Source organism: Channa argus, chromosome 8 (genome assembly GCF_033026475.1).
Source record: "Channa argus isolate prfri chromosome 8, Channa argus male v1.0, whole genome shotgun sequence".
Classification (NCBI taxonomy): domain Eukaryota; kingdom Metazoa; phylum Chordata; class Actinopteri; order Anabantiformes; family Channidae; genus Channa; species Channa argus.
This window is the reverse complement of record NC_090204.1, coordinates 7,655,840-7,672,204: the sequence shown is the minus strand read 5'-3', so window position 1 is coordinate 7,672,204 and position 16,365 is coordinate 7,655,840. Positions and strand designations below refer to the sequence as shown.

Genomic DNA, 16,365 nt, shown 5'->3' with positions numbered 1-16,365 from the left:
TCCAGTCAGTTCTAAGATGCATTCTATGCATCATCGTCCTCCTTTTTCTCTTAGATTAGATCAGGTCTAAAAGTAATGCATGGAACAACCACTTGATTATGCACCCCATTTCCAAAATGTTTCATTGCTACATAGCTAATAAGAATACCAGTATAATATCTCTGTTTGTCCTGCTAGATCGGATGTGATGCAGACACTGTCCTGGTTCCAAATTTGCTTCGGTGTCACCTTGGAAAACATTAAAGATTGAGATCTATCAGCAGATTCATTTCGGTCACCTTCACATAAGCTCTTTAACACCTCCCAGCTGCACTATATAGGTAAACAATGTGCTCCATGAAGGTTCCTGTTAAAGTTGTTTAAATGGTATTTGATTATTATCAGTTCAATCGGTTCATCCGTTTGGGAATTATGGTTTGTTTTCATTAAAAATGGGTTGTGTGTGTGTGTGTGTGTGCATATATATATATATATATATATATATATATATATATATATATATATATATATATATATATATATATATATATATATATATATATATATATATATAAAAAAGAATAATTAGGCACCTCTCTCACTGAGTGATGTGCTGAAGAAGCTATCTGAACCTCAGAAGTAGGAAGATCGAACTGGGAGGAGAGAGCCACAATTAATATTTATTGTATCTGCATGCAAAATGGATAAAAAAGAAGGTTGAATTGTCTAGATGATTAGTTTTTAGATTCAGATTGTTTGTTCAAAATATTATAACATATTGTTGACTACAGTAGGAAATTACACATGGTGTTTTAAATGCTTTATTATTGTTTTTCAGTCACAATGACACATCACAAAAACCTCTAACTTGCTATGAACATATGCTGGAGCAAAACTTACTGCAAGAATTTTACTCTAACTCTTTTGTTTGGTTGATAATTTTTCTGATCCATTGAATGTGTTTTGATATGTTAGTGGAGATGTTGGGCACATCTGGGTGGTCACAGTTAAACTTCTTGGTAACAGAAGCAACACCAACAGCTACCCCATTGCACACTAGAGGGCCACCAGAATCACCCTGTAATGAGGAAACGTGTTTTGTTTATTAACCATTATTATAGATGTTAATACCCCATCAATATAAGGAACCATCAAGAAACCAGATTTTTCTGAAGAACAGAAAGCATACGGTACCTCACAGAATCCTTTATTTGTGCCATATCCACCTGCACAAATAAAATTAGGAGGAATATCAGGCCATTTCTCCTTACAGACTTGTTGGTCAATGACAGACACATTGACCATTCTCAGTTCATCCACAATTGTACCATCAGTTGAAGTCTTTCCCCATCCAGCAACTTGGCACTGTTCATTTTCTTTTACCTCAGAGTTAGATTCTGGGAGTGGAATTGTTTGTACACTGTTGCCCAGTTCAACTTTCTTATGTAACTGGAGAAAAATAAAATCAGAAGCTTAGTCTTAGAACTTGGTGATGTTTTTTCAATTTCAAAAACAAGTTTTTTTCTTTTAACATATGTTAAACTACAGTAAATAAGTGTATCAAAAAATGTAATGCTGGAAAATACTGTTTTTGTGCATATTTGTATGTGTTGCAGGGACATGTTTTGTTGATGTTCGTAGGTTGGATGCTGCCACTGCCACTTATACATTTAACATTTACCTTCCCTGGAAATAAAACTTATTGATTATGAAAAAATAATCAGACTAATCATAAAAATGTATGATGCCACCTGCCAATATACTTACTGTGAGGAGCATGATGTCATCAATTACTTTTCCGTTCTTAGTTCTAGGTATAACTTTCCCTTCAACATAATATGGGTTTACATTTTCCTTGACACTGTGGGGGCCCAAAAAAATATGCGAAGCATTCCTGAATGGGGAATCATTAAAAAGATTAAAACTGGGCGAACAACAATTTTAAAAAGAGTTTATTCATCTAACTGGATTTTTTTTTTTTTAATATTTAACTAACAAGGTTGTATTAAAAAGATTTTTTTATTGGAGTATTAAAAATGCAACTCACTTTTTGTCACATAGTGCAGCAGTGAGCACATGCTGGTCACTCACAAGAGATCCTCCACACACATGGCCCCTGTTGTTGTGCACCGAAACCATATACAGCATAGAGTTTTCTGGAACTTTTTGCCCATTAATGATTTTACTCCCATGTCCTGTAAAGATAAGTAAAACTCTGTGTTAGGTTAAATTGCTGGATAAACAGTTAAAAACATTAACACATTTTATATTATTCTTACCATTTTGTCCAAGACATGTCAGGAAATGAAAGAGGAGAAGTTTGTGCAGACCTTGCATGATGCCAGCACAACAATTCATTTGTCAACTTTGGATTTTCTAAAGGCGCTTTTATAGAGCTGTTTGCTTTGTTGTCAAATATGATCATGATTAACCTTATCTTAAATTCTAACCACAAGGTTTGCGCAATTTAAGTTTCCAACTTAAATTATCTTCGAATCATCTTGTTTAACGTTGGTATCCAGTGTCATGACGTCCTAGAGCAGTGATTAGTATGAAATGAATGTGTCAAGGTCTTTTTCATCAGTGCATTATTCCTCTACTTGCTTTTTATTTTACATTTATTATTTAGGACACATATAACTTTTTTAAGTGCCGCTTTGGACATTTTCTAGTAAAGCAGTTGCAAATTATTCAATTATGTATGAAATGAGAATGTGAAAACAATGCAGAAATATATAAAGCAGTCACTTAGAATACTGAATTTACAGATAATCATTATGTGAATCTATAGTTGCATCAATTAACTTAACGTGAATGTCTTTGGACTGTTTCCATAGAAACCCTACACAAGCACAGGGGGAACACAGCTGTAAGATGGCAGGGCTAACAACTCCCCCACTGTGCTGCCTGCTACCAGTTTATCACAACAGACAAATTAGCAACTGGTGAAGATAGTGGAGCTTTTAGCAGATCTAGTGAGATTTCGTACAGGAAATGCTGCGGATGAAACCAAAGCCAGCAGAAACAGAGAGCAAATACTTTCACCTTGTTGCTTGAGGACTCTGGACTCCAGATAATTAATGATGCATCTTTAAATAAGCAGCAGTTTGCTGACATCTTAAAGCTAGTTCATATTTTCCAGTTGTCCACAGCTGGATGCATAAGGGTCTGTATACTTGTGTAGCACATGTAAAGTCAAACAAAAAAATACCTGCAGATGTCCATAGAAAGTTTTAAAGGTGACACAAACTGTTCTTAGCAGGTTGTAGCAGCATCACTGCAGAGTAAAGCTGCAGGTTGGTCAGAAACAGAGCAGAGACCACATTTGCACAGTCTAATATTGCTGTGTGTAAATCCGTCCGCAACTTTTGTTCACATCAAATTATACTCGTTTATATTTTACTGCAATTTGCAAAAGGTAGATGCATGTGTACGTTTGCAATATTGTGCTAATTCCGTGCAGTATTTGATAGTTATAATGTAAATTATCGTGCTAGCATGTTAGCAACATTAGCATAGCTTTGGTGTATTAAGTGTTGCTAGCTAATGTCTAAAGCTAAAACTAGCTCAGTGTGATACAGTCTATGAGCGTTCGGGTGACAAATGTGACTGAGGAGAGGACATTTGTATTTATTGGACAGAGACGAACAGGTAACAGCCTGGACCGTGTGAGCAGTAGAAGCCTCCGGCCTGCCACAGCTACACTCTGACCCCCTTCTTTCCTTCACCGTTCTCTGTCCAAGCTGCTCATGGACAAACTAAGTACAATAAGTGACAGATACTGTAATCAGTATTTGATGTGTTTACCACAGTCTGTCACAACTGTGTCTGAGACCTAGTTTCTTATTGCATTTATTTTTTTTATTGCATGATTGTTTTTTTATTTTAGCTCAGTTGGTTGTCCGATCCCTGGTCCCGGCTATATGTCAAAGTGTCTCGAGGCAAGATACTGAACCCCCCAACAGCCCACTCCCATCCCCAGCTGTTTAGTGCCGTCTAACCCCAGTAGAAATTGGGGAGGGTTGCAACAGGAAGGGCATCCGGCATAAAAACTGTTCCCAATCAACATGTGAGTCATTGTCCACATGTTGATTTGGCACAGTTTTTACTGTCACCGGACTCCAGGATAAGCCAAAAAGAATTAAAAAAAAAACTACTATTTGTCAGTTGGGTTATGGTTTACTAAGTCAAAGTAATGAGATACCAGCAGGAAGTACTGTGCACATCTTCCTGTCTTCGGACAGTTGAAGTAGCTCTCAGTAATGGTATCCATTTTTTTTTTTTTTTGTATGAATGCCCGCTTAGCTTTCTCTCACCCCTTTGGTCGCATATGAGGAAAACACAGCAAATTTCCTAAAAGGCTTCTTGTTCTCTTGAGTTGGCTCTAGCCATTTTGGTGCCCAAGGTTAGATCATGGTTTCCCCCCACCCTCCCCCCCACTTTAATGAAAATACATAAATAAAACCAGAGATCCTATTCAGGTTTTGTGCAATTATGTAGAATGTACTGACAGCTCCCACAATATGAATACTAAAAAGGTGCTATGCTTAAACAATACAAAACAGTGCAATATAATATAAAAACTGAATACAAAAAGTGCAGTGCAGGTTCAACTCAAAGTCCCAGTGACAGCAAATGCTGCACTGATCATTCAGTTGGACGCTGCTGTTTACCTGAGACAGGAAATATAGGAGTAGAAACTGTGTTAGACTTTAAATGATCTTAGGCTTTATATTGTTTGAATTATTCTGCTATAACATCAGTTTTAGCTCTTCTCACCTTTAGGAGCATGATATCGTTTGCATGTCCATCGTACTTGGGGTGTGGAATTGACCTGATAGCCGTAAATTCCTGTTTTGTAGGGTCATTACTTGACAGGGAATCAGCTCCAAGTACAACTTTATATGGCCTAAAAATCAAAGCTGACTGGACATTAGATGTGGTAAGGCTGTTAATGGTCTCTCTTGACAGAAATCATTTTCCACGTTGGTCTCAGTGTGTTAAGACATGCTGACATTTTTGAAATATAATACAAGATTTCAGTTTCTTCCTTTCAAATAATGATTATTAATTTCAGTTATTTATTATTTTGACAAGCAACTTGCAGAGACTTGAAATATGTACTGTAATTTAGCACAGTGGACCCTAAATTGTTTTTATTTCAGTGAAAGAGTGCAACCCTGAATGTACCAATGAAAATAGCGTAGGTCGAGTGTAACAAAGAAAAAAATATCAGGCATAAAAAACTAAAAGAAAAAGTCCAAACAAGATAATTTGCATAATATGCCGACATAAAGTTAATACATTTGCTGCAAAGAAAACATGTAAAATTTCAGAGGACGCAATCATTATGATTTGGACAATTGTCTCTCTCTGGAGAGGTTTTCACCAGCTTTACAATAATTTCAAATCCCATGTTATCTGTTACAGTTTTGAAGGAGTTATGTTATTTGCTGCCGACAAGACAAACAGTGTTGAGCTCTTACATAGATATCTCACAATGTGCTGCTGTGAGCACAAAGTCCTCTCTCACCAGTGATCCCCCACAGATATGCTGGCCTTGGAATTGCAATGAGGCCATGTAGGGGCGCGAGTGAGGGGCAACGTCTCTGCCTCCAACAATATGAGATCCCTTAACACCTGAAATACAAAATAAACAAAATAACTTAGCTTGGTAGTAAATGTAGCTTTTGGCATCTTTGCCATGTGTAGAAACAAAACCTTACCAACAATAATGAAGGTTTACCTTGGTGTTTTTATCATAAAGACAGTGTAGCTCACCTTTTAGGACAAAGAAGAGCAGAAGTACAAAGCTGCTTGCCATGGTGCCTGTTGACATGAGCACTTACAACTCTTGGTTTTATAATTTCTGAAGACTTTTGAGGTTCTTATTGCATCACTGGATTTGCTAACATGGTGTTGGCTTGCTGTTAGTTAGCTCAAGGGGTTACAGAAGACTTGGTTTTAGACTTTCAAAACAGAATTTCATGATTGATGACATTGAAATTATTTCAGGTTTACATTGGCCATTGTGTCCTCCAAAATGATTCACTTCATAGGGATGAATTTTTAGTCATTCTTTTGTTTAGTTAAAGTTAACATTTTAGGTAAATGTAGATTAAAAAAGAGTAAGTCGAAGAACTTAACAAATGACAATGATTTAAAAAAAATGTGAGATGTTGCTGTGTGTGTGTGTGTGTGTGTGTGTGTGTGTGTGTGTGTGTGTAGAATACTTACAAAATTTTGGTTTATTGCGCAGTTATATATCTTAGATAAAAATCTTGCAAAAATAGAAAACTTTCCTATTTCTATCAGGCTTCATCATTGTTTTGTTAAAAACAGTTCTTAAGAAACAATGTGGTTTTGTGTGATGCAACATACCACAGGCTGCAAGTGAGTTTCTTAACTGTATATGACTGAAAGAATAATATTTTAATCCACGTGTACTGTATCAAACCTTTGATAAATCTACTTAGCCACCCTTAAACTTCATAATTGCATTTGTTAAAGTAAAAAAAAAAAATCCAGTAAAGAACATTAGGATAGTAAATACTAATACTTCTATTACTAATACTAGGATTTTCTTTTTGCATGTTTGGTAAACTCAGTGGGCCACTTATTATATCCCTAACACAATCTAAATTTAAGTAGCATTGTGAGACTTAATTCTTTTGCTTCATTTAATAGCAAGTTAAACTTACACATATGTTAACAGACGTAATATCAGAAAGACATTATAAACTGTTTATACTAAAAAATATCCCTGGTGCCGTCTGTAAACCAAGTCTGTCCAATCAGTCTACTACAAATGAAACAAAGGCGGTTTATTTTTACTTTTAATTAGTTTGTCACATGTGTTGTTAATTGACCATAAACTCAGGAAACACCCAGCATTTCTAACGTGCTGTGATGAGAAGTAGAATGTTGCAATATTTTATACATAACACAAAAAACAGTATTTTGCTTTTCAAAGTGTATTTTTAATATGGCAAGTAAAATGACGTGACAAGATGTTGGTTTATTAATGTGTGAAACAATGTGAATCATTTAGCTAAAGATTAACCTGGATTCCTTTCAAAATGTTGGCTATAGTGCAAAGTTAACCTGAGACTGTGGGGTAAATTGAGACATGAGGCACTGGTCACTGGTCACACATAATAGCTACTGAACTGAATCCACTCCAGTCAGTTCTAAAATGCACTCCATGCATCATCGTCCTCCTTCTTCTCTTAGATTAGATCAGGTCTAAAAGTAATGCATGGAACAACCACTTGATTATGCACCCCATTTCCAAAATGTTTCATTGCTACATAGCTAATAAGAATACCAGTATAATATCTCTGTTTGTCCTGCTAGATCGGATGTGATGCAGACACTGTCCTGGTTCCAAATTTGCTTTGGTGTCACCTTGGAAAACATTAAAGATTGAGATCTATCAGCAGATTCATTTCGGTCACCTTCACATAAGCTCTTTAACACCTCCCAGCTGCACTATATAGGTAAACAATGTGCTCCATGAAGGTTCCTGTTAAAGTTGTTTAAATGGTATTTGATTATTATCAGTTCAATCGGTTCATCCGTTTGGGAATTATGGTTTGTTTTCATTGAAAATGGGTTGTGTGTGTGTGTGTGTGTGTGTGTGTGCATATATATATATATATATATATATATATATATATATATATATATATATAAAGAATAATTAGGCACCTCTCTCACTGAGTGATGTGCTGAAGAAGCTATCTGAACCTCAGAAGTAGGGAGATCGAACTGGGAGGAGAGAGCCACAATTAATATTTATTGTATCTGCATGCAAAATGGATAAAATAGAAGGTTGAATTGTCTAGATGATTAGTTTTTAGATTCAGATTGTTTGTTCAAAATATTATAACATATTGTTGAATACGGAAGGAAATCAGACATGGTGTTTTAAATGCTTTATTATTGTTTTTCAGTCACAATGAGACATCACAAAAACCTCTAACTTGCTATGAACGTATGCTTGAGCAAAACTTACTGCAAGAATTTTACTCTAACTCTTTTGTTTGGTGGATAATTTTTCTGATCCAGTGAAGGTGTTTTGATATGTTAGTGCAGATGTTGGGCACATCTGGGTGGTCACAGTTAAACTTCTCGGTAACAGAAGCAACTCCAACAGCTACCCCATTGCACACTAGAGGGCCACCAGAATCACCCTGTAATGAGGAAACGTGTTTTGTTTATTAACCATTATTATAGATGTTAATACCACATCTATATAAGGAACCATCAAGAAACCAGATTTTTCTGAACAGAAAGCATACGTTACCTTACAGAATCCTTTATTTGTGCCATATCCACCTGCACAAATAACATTAGGAGGAATATCAGGCCATTTCTCCTTACAGACTTGTTGGTCAATGACAGACAAATCCACCATTCTCAGTTCATCCACAATTCTACAATAAGTTGAAGTCTTTCCCCATCCAGCAACTTGGCACTGTTCATTTTCTTTTACCTCAGAGTTAGATTCTGGGAGTGGAATTGTTTGTACACTGTTGCCCAGTTCAACTTTCTTATGTAACTGGAGAAAAATAAAATCAGAAGCTTAGACTTAGAACTTGGTGATGCTTTTTCAATTTCATCAAGTTTTTTCTTTCAACATATGTTAAACTACAGTAAATAAGTGTATCAATAAAATGTGATACTGGAAAATACTGTTTTTGTGCATATTTGTATGTGTTGCAGGGACATGTTTTGTTGATGTTTGTAGGTTGGATGCTGCCACTGCCACTTATGCATTTAACATTTACCTTCCCTGGAAATAAAACTTATTGATTATGAAAAAATAATCAGACTAATCATAAAAATGTATGATGCCACCTGCCAATATACTTACTGTGAGGAGCATGATGTCATCAATTACTTTTCCGTTCTTAGTTCTAGGTATAACTTTCCTTTCAACATAATATGGGTTTACATTTTCCTTGACACTGTGGGTGCCCAAAAAAATATGCGAAGCATTCCTGAATGGGGAATCATTAAAAAGATTAAAACTGGGCCAACAACAATTTTTAAAAGTGTTTATTCATCTATCTGGATTTTTTTTAAATATTTAACTAACAAGTTTGTATTAAAAATATTTTTTTTATTGGAGTATTAAAAATGCAACTCACTTTTTGTCACATAGTGCAGCAGTGAGCACATGCTGGTCACTCACAAGAGATCCTCCACACACATGGCCCCTGTTGTTGTGCACCGAAACCATATACAGCATAGAGTTTTCTGGAACTTTTTGCCCATTAATGATTTTACTCCCATGTCCTGTAAAGATAAGTAAAACTCTGTGTTAGGTGAAATTGCTGGATAAACAGTTAAAAACATTAATACATTTTATATTATTCTTACCATTTTGTCCAAGACATGTCAGGAAATGATAGAGCAGAATTTTGTGCAGACCTTGCATGATGCCAGCCCAACAATTCATTTGTCAACTTTGGATTTTCTAAAGGCGCTTTTATAGAGCTTTTTGCTTTGTTGTCATATATGATCATGATTAACCTTATCTTAAATTCTAACCACAAAGTTTGCGCAATTTAAGTTTCCAACTTAAATTATCTTCGAATCATCTTGTTTAACGTTGGTATTCAGTGTCATGACATCCTGGAGCAGTGATTAGTATGAAATGAATGTGTCAAGGTCTTTTTCATCAGTGCATTATTCCTCTTCTTGCTTTTTATTTTAAATTTATTATTTAGGACACATATAACTTTTTTAAGTGCCGCTTTGGACCTTTTCTAGTAAAGCAGTTGCAAATTATTCAATTATGTATGAAATGAGAATGTGAAAACAATGCAGAAATATATAAAGCAGTCACTTAGAATACTGAATTTACAGATAATCATTATGTGAATCTATAGTTGCATCAATTAACTTAACGTGAATGTCTTTGGACTGTTTCCATAGAAACCCTACACAAGCACAGGGGGAACACAGCTGTAAGATGGCAGGGCTAACAACTCCCCCACTGTGCTGCCTGCTACCAGCTTATCACAACAGACAAATTAGCAACTGGTGAAGATAGTGGAGCTTTTAGCAGATCTAGTGAGATTTCGTACAGGAAATGCTGCGGATGAAACCAAAGCCAGCAGAAACAGAGAGCAAATACTTTCCCCTTGTCGCTTGAGGACTCTGGACTCCAGATAATTAATGATGTTGTTCTGCTGCATCTTTAAATAAGCAGCAGTTTGCTGACATCTTAAAGCTAGTTCATATTTTCCAGTTGTCGACAGCTGGATGCATAAGGGTCTGTTTACTTGTGTAGCACTTGTAAAGTCAAACAAAAAAATACCTGCAGATGTCCATAGAAAGTTTTAAAGGTGACACAAACTGTTCTTAGCAGGTTGTAGCAGCATCACTGCAGAGTAAAGCTGCAGGTTGGTCAGAAACAGAGCAGAGACCACATTTGCACAGTCTAATATTGCTGTGTGTAAATCTGTCCACAACTTTTGTTCACTTCAAATTATACTCGTCTATATTTTACTGGAATTTATAGAAAGTAGTTACATGTGTATGTTTGTAATATTGTACTAATTCAGTGCAGTATTTGATAGTTATAAAGCAAATTATCTCGCTAGCATATTAGCAACATTAGCATAGCTTTGGTGTATTAAGTGTTGCTAGCTAAAGTCTAAAGCTAAAACTATATACAGGCTATGAGCGTTCGGGTGACAAATGTGACTGAGGAAAGGACATTTGTATTTATTGGACAGAGACGAACAAGTAACAGCCTGGAGCGTGTGAGCAGTAGAAGCCTCTGGCCTACCACAGCTACACTCTGACCCCCTTCTTTCCTGCACCGTTGTGAGTACAATAAGTGACAGATACTGTAATCAGTATTTGATGTGTTTACCACAGTCTGTCACAACTATTTCTGAGACCTAATTTTTATTGGATGTATTTTTTTATTATTATTTATTATTTATTATATGATTGTTTTTTTATTTGCGGCTGTAGCTTAGTTGGTTGTCCACAGACCACAGGGTCAGTGGTTCGATCCCTGGTCCCAGCTATATGTCAAAGTATCTCGAGGCAAGTTAGATACTGAACCCCTAAAAGCCCACTCCCATCCCCAGCTGTTCAGTTCCGTCCAAGCCCAGTAGAAATTGGGGAGGGTTGCATCACGAAGGGCATCCGGCGTAAAAACTGTGCCAAATCAACATGCGAGTCATTGTCCGCATGTTGATTTGGCACAGTTTTTACTGTCAACGGATAAGCCAAAAAGACAAAAAAAAACAACTTCTTTGTCAGTCGGGTTATGAGTTACTAAGTCAAAGTAATAAGATACCAGCAGGAAGTACTGGGCACAAAGTCCTCTCTCACCAGTGATCCCCCACAGATATGCTGGCCTTGGAATTGCAATGAGGCCATGTAGGGGCGCGAGTTAGGGGCAACTTCTCTGCCTCCAACAATATGAGATCCCTTAACACCTGAAATACAAAATAAACAAAATAACTTAGCTTGGTAGTAAATGTAGCTTTTGACATCTTTACCATGTGTAGAAACAAAACCTTACCAACGATAATGAGGGTTTACCTTGGTGTTTTTATCATAAAGACAGTGTAGCTCACCTTTTAGGACAAAGAAGAGCAGAAGTACAAAGCTGCTTGCCATGGTGCCTGTTGACATGAGCACTTACAAATCTTGGTTTTATATTTTCTGAAGACTTTTGAGGTTCTTATTGCATCACTGGATTTGCTAACATGGTGTTGGCTTGGTGTTAGTTAGCTCAAGGGGTTACAGAAGACTTGGTTTTAGACTTTCAAAGCAGAATTTGATGATTGATGCCGCGGAACATTGAAATTAAATTCAGGTTTAGCCATTGTGTGCCCCAAAATCATTCGGTTCATAGGGATGAATTTTGAGTCATTCTCTTGTTTAATTAAAGTTAACATTTTAGGTAAATGTAGATTAAAAAAGAGTAAATCGAAGACCTTAACAAATGACAATTTTTTAAAAAAATGTGACCTGTTAGTGTGTGTGTTTGTATGTGTGTAGGTGTGTGTGTGTGTAGAGTACTTACAAAAATTTGGTTTATTGCACAGTGTTATATCTTAGATAAAAATCTTTCAAAAATAGAAAACTTTCCTATTTCTATCAGACTTCATAATTGTTCTGTTAAAAACAGTTCTTAAGAAACAATGTGGTTTTGTGTGATGCATCATACCACAGGCTGCATCTGAGTTTCTTAGCTGTACGTGACTGAAATAATAATATTTGAATCCACTTGTAGTGTATCAAACCTTTGATTAATCTACTTAGCCACCCTTAATTATCAGTTCAATCTGTTGATCCCTTTCAGATTTATGGGTTGTTTTCATTAAAAATGGGTTGTGTGTGTGTGTGTGTGTGTGTGTGTATATATATATATATATATATATATATATATATATATATATATATATATATATATATATATATATATATATATATAAAAGAATAATTAGGCACCTCTCTTGCTGAGTGATGTGCTGAAGAAGCTATCTGAACCTCAGAAGTAGGAAGATTGAACTGGGAGGAGAGAGCCACAATTAATATTTACTGTATGCATGCAAAATTAATAAAAAAGAAGGTTGAATTGTCTAGATGATTAGTTGTTAGATTCTTATTGTATGTTCAAAATATTATAACATGTTATTGACTATGGAAAGAAATCAGACATGGTGTTTTAAATGCTTTATTTTTTGTTTTTCAGTCACACTGAGACATCACCAAAACCTCTAACTTGCTCTGAAAGTATGCTGAAACAAAACTTACTGCAAGAATTTTACTCTAACTCTTTTGTTTTATCTATGATGCTTCTGATCCAGTGAACGTGTTTTGATATGTTAGTGGAGATTTTGGGCACATCTGGGTGGTCACAGTTAAACTTCTCGGGAACAGAAGCAACACCAACAGCTACCCCATTGCACACTAGAGGGCCACCAGAATCACCCTGTAATGAGGAAACGTGTTTTGTTTAGTAACCATTATTATAGATGTTAATACAATGTTATGTTTAACATAAAGAACCATCAAGAAAACAAATTTTTCTGAACAACAGAAAGCATACGGTACCTCACAGAATCCTTTGTTTGTGCCATATCCACCTGCACAAATAACATTAGGAGGAATATCAGGCCATTTCTCCTTACAGACTTGTGGGTCAATGACAGACACATTGACCATTCTCAGTTCATCCACAATTGTACCATCAGTTGAAGTCTTTCCCCATCCAGCAACTTGGCACTGTTCATTTTCTTTTACCTCAGAGTTAGATTCTGGGAGTGGAATTGTTTGTACACTGTTGCCCAGTTCAACTTTCTTACGTAACTGGAGAAAAATAAAATCAGAAGCTTAGACTTAGAGCTTGGTGATGTTTTTTCAATTTCATATCAAGTTTTTTTCTTTCAACATATGTTAACATATGTTGGTTGATGTTTGTAGGTTGGATGCTGCCACTGCCACTTATACATTTAATATTTACCTTCCTTGGAAATAAAACTTGATCCAAACATAATAATCTGTCTAATCATAAAAATGTATGATGCCACCTGCCAATATACTTACTGTGAGGAGCATGATGTCATCAAGTATTATTCCGTTCTTATTTTTAGGTATAAATTTCCCTTCAACATAATATGGGTTTACGTTTTCCTTGAAACTGTGGGTGCCCCAAAAAATATGCGAAGGATTCCTGAATGGGGAATCATTAAAGAAATTAAAACTGGGGCAACAACAATTTTAAAAAGAGTTTATTCATCTATTCTGGATTTTTTTTTAAATGTTTAACTAACAAGGTTATATTAACATTTTTTTTTTTTTGGAGTATTAAAAATGCAACTCACTTTTTGTCACATTGTGCAGCAGTGAGCACATGCTGGTCACTCACAAGAGATCCTCCACACACATGGCCACTGTTGTTGTGCACCGAAACCATATACAGCATAGAGTTTTCTGGAACTTTTTGCCCATTAATGATTTTAGTGCCATATCCTGTAAAGATAAGAAAAACTCTGTGTTAGGTTAAATTGCTGGATAAACAGTTAAAAACATTAACGCATTTTATATTATTCTTACCATTTCGTCCAATACATGTCAGGAAATGAAAGAGCAGAATTTTGTGCAGACCTTGCATGATGCCAGCACAACAATTCATTTGTCATCTTTGGATTTTCTAAAGGCGCTTTTATAGAGCTGTTTGATTTGTTATCGTGTATGATCATGATTAACCTTATCTTAAATTCTAACCACAAGGTTTGTGCAATTTAAGTTTCCAACTTAAATTATCTTCGAATCATCTCGTTTAACTTTGGTGTCCAGTGTCATGACGTCCTGGAGCAGTGATTAGTATGAAATTAATGTGTCAAGGTCTTTTTCAATAGTGCATTATTCCTCTTCTTGCTTTTTATTTTACATTTATTATTTAGGACACATATAACTTTTTGATGTGCCGCTTTGGGCCTTTCCTACTAAAGCAGTCCCATATTAGATTAGAGATTTCATACAGGAAATGCTGCGGATGAAACCAAAGCCAGCAGAAACAGAGAGCAAATACTTTCACCTTGTTGCTTGAGGAATCTGGACTCCAGATAATTAATGATGTTGTTCTGCTGCATCTTTAAATAAGCAGCAGTTTGCTGACATCTTAAAGCTTGTTCATATTTTCCAGTTGTCTGCCTGCAGATGTCCATAGAAAGTTTTAAAGGTGACATCAACTGTTGTTAGCAGGTTGTAGCAGCACCACTGCAGAGTTAACCTGCAGGTTGGTTTAGAAACAGAGCTGAAACCACATCTGCACAGTCTATTATTGCTTTGTTTAAATCCGTCCACAACTTTTGTTCACATCAAATTATCCTCGTTTATATTTTACCGCAAATTTGCAGAAGGTAGATACATGGTTACGTTCGCAATATTGTAGTAATTCCATGCAGTATTTGATAGTCGTAATGCAAATTATCATGCTAGCATGATAGCAACATAAGCATAGCTTTGGTGTATTAAGTGTTGCTAGCTAACGTCTAAAGCTAAAACTAGCTCAGTGTGATACAGTCTATGAGCGTTCGGGTGACAAATGTGACAGAGACGAACAGTTAACAGCCTGAACCATGTGAGCAGTAGAAGCCTCCGGCCTGCCACAGCTACACTCTGACCCCCTTCTTTCCTCCACCGTTCTCTGTCCGTGCTGCTCATGGACAAAGTGAGTACAAGAAGTGACAGATACTGTAATCAGTATTTGATGTGTACCACAGTCTGTCACAACTATTTCTGAGACCTAGTTTCTTATTATATTTAGATTTTTTTATTTATTGCTTAATTTACTCTTCCCAGCACCTATTTGTCAGTCTGGGCCTTTTTAGATCTTCTCTACATGGTTTGTGTCCAGAGAGACTGACTGTTGGCAGATACCTTTCCCATCTTCTCTTATTGTTGTTGTTGTTATTTTAAATTATGAATTATTCTTGTTACTTTTGAACCTCCCTAAACTTTTTAGAATACAACATGAGGTGAACATTGTGTTAATCAGACTAGTGAACACAGATGTGACCAAGATCCCTTAGTGTGGAAGTACTTGACACGCTGGGTTATGCTGGGTGTAACTTGCCTTTTGCCCATCGACAGCTGGGATAAACTCCAACCCCGCAACACTAAACAGGATAAGTGTGGATGATGGAGAAATGGATATGTCACTGAGTCTATGTCTGATTTATCTGCCCAAGACCAATGAATATATTTGCTTGTCTTAGCAATGTTTCCAAGGCATTTTATATCAAACTATTACAGGTCATACGTTAGAAACTGACACAGCAAGCTTTGGTGTACAAAGTACTGTTTTACGCATTGTGTATCATGTCATTATAGTTAATTCCACATTGATTCCTAGCCAAACTCTCTGCAATTTAAGTGTTCTACTGACATCATTTAAAGTGTTTTTTTAATCATATCCACTACTAATAACAGCTTATAAGAGACACATTTTAAAGTATAGCAAATGTTCTATCAGGAAGACATAAAACCCAGTACACATATTTTCATTACCTTCACTTCCAACTAAGCTGACTGAATGCTGTCGTTTTTTTAACCATCAGATCTACAATGATCTCTGTGGGCTAATCATCTAATAGCTGTCAAACGTGTTGCCTGTTCCCTCTTTGTTGTTCTTTAAATGTTGGATCTACCCAAACTTTCTTTCTTTCCAAACTTACTTTCATTTGGATTCAGCACTTTATGGATTCTTTATCATGCTCATCAGACTCCTGCTTCATTTGCATCTTTAGTATTAATTTCTTCACCACCAGCACTAGTTTCTAGACATTCCTGTATTGCTCATGGCCTGATATCCTCATTTAACAATTCTGATCTTACAAT

The 16,365-nt window shown here is 36.0% G+C and overlaps 3 protein-coding genes across 3 annotated transcripts; all 3 read right to left on the bottom strand.

Annotated features, from left to right (window-relative positions):
* Positions 1–603: 603 nt before the first annotated feature.
* LOC137131279 (mast cell protease 1A-like) lies at positions 604–4,411 on the bottom strand. Its single transcript, XM_067512328.1, has 5 exons — positions 2,259–4,411; positions 2,027–2,174; positions 1,747–1,873; positions 1,174–1,428; positions 604–1,057 (listed from the first exon to the last, which is right to left on the bottom strand). The coding sequence occupies exons 1-5, from the start codon at positions 2,335–2,337 to the stop codon at positions 890–892; spliced, it is 777 nt and encodes a 258-aa protein (XP_067368429.1). The 5' UTR covers positions 2,338–4,411; the 3' UTR covers positions 604–889.
* A 3,446-nt stretch (positions 4,412–7,857) lies between these two features.
* On the bottom strand, positions 7,858–9,424 carry LOC137131763 (mast cell protease 3-like). The gene is made up of 5 exons (XM_067513491.1): positions 9,367–9,424; positions 9,135–9,282; positions 8,858–8,984; positions 8,288–8,542; positions 7,858–8,174 (listed from the first exon to the last, which is right to left on the bottom strand). The coding sequence occupies exons 1-5, from the start codon at positions 9,422–9,424 to the stop codon at positions 8,007–8,009; spliced, it is 756 nt and encodes a 251-aa protein (XP_067369592.1). The 3' UTR covers positions 7,858–8,006.
* A 3,265-nt stretch (positions 9,425–12,689) lies between these two features.
* LOC137131783 (mast cell protease 2-like) lies at positions 12,690–14,147 on the bottom strand. Its single transcript, XM_067513537.1, has 5 exons — positions 14,077–14,147; positions 13,845–13,992; positions 13,567–13,693; positions 13,075–13,329; positions 12,690–12,952 (listed from the first exon to the last, which is right to left on the bottom strand). The coding sequence occupies exons 1-5, from the start codon at positions 14,132–14,134 to the stop codon at positions 12,785–12,787; spliced, it is 756 nt and encodes a 251-aa protein (XP_067369638.1). The 5' UTR covers positions 14,135–14,147; the 3' UTR covers positions 12,690–12,784.
* Positions 14,148–16,365: the final 2,218 nt, after the last annotated feature.

Coding starts and splice junctions, on each gene's coding strand:
- LOC137131763 (XM_067513491.1), bottom strand. CDS start 9,424: ATGCAAGGTCTGCACAAAATTCTGCTCTATCATTTCCTGACATGTCTT. Junction 9,283..9,366: donor GACATGTCTTGGACAAAATG/GTAAGAATAATA, acceptor TTATCTTTACAG/GACATGGGAGTAAAATCATT. Junction 8,543..8,857: donor ATGACATCATGCTCCTCACA/GTAAGTATATTG, acceptor ATTTTTCTCCAG/TTACATAAGAAAGTTGAACT.
- LOC137131783 (XM_067513537.1), bottom strand. CDS start 14,134: ATGCAAGGTCTGCACAAAATTCTGCTCTTTCATTTCCTGACATGTATT. Junction 13,694..13,844: donor GCTGCACAATGTGACAAAAA/GTGAGTTGCATT, acceptor TTCCCCATTCAG/GAATCCTTCGCATATTTTTT. Junction 12,953..13,074: donor CAAACAAAGGATTCTGTGAG/GTACCGTATGCT, acceptor TCCTCATTACAG/GGTGATTCTGGTGGCCCTCT.
- LOC137131279 (XM_067512328.1), bottom strand. CDS start 2,337: ATGAATTGTTGTGCTGGCATCATGCAAGGTCTGCACAAACTTCTCCTC. Junction 2,175..2,258: donor GACATGTCTTGGACAAAATG/GTAAGAATAATA, acceptor TTATCTTTACAG/GACATGGGAGTAAAATCATT. Junction 1,874..2,026: donor GCTGCACTATGTGACAAAAA/GTGAGTTGCATT, acceptor TTCCCCATTCAG/GAATGCTTCGCATATTTTTT.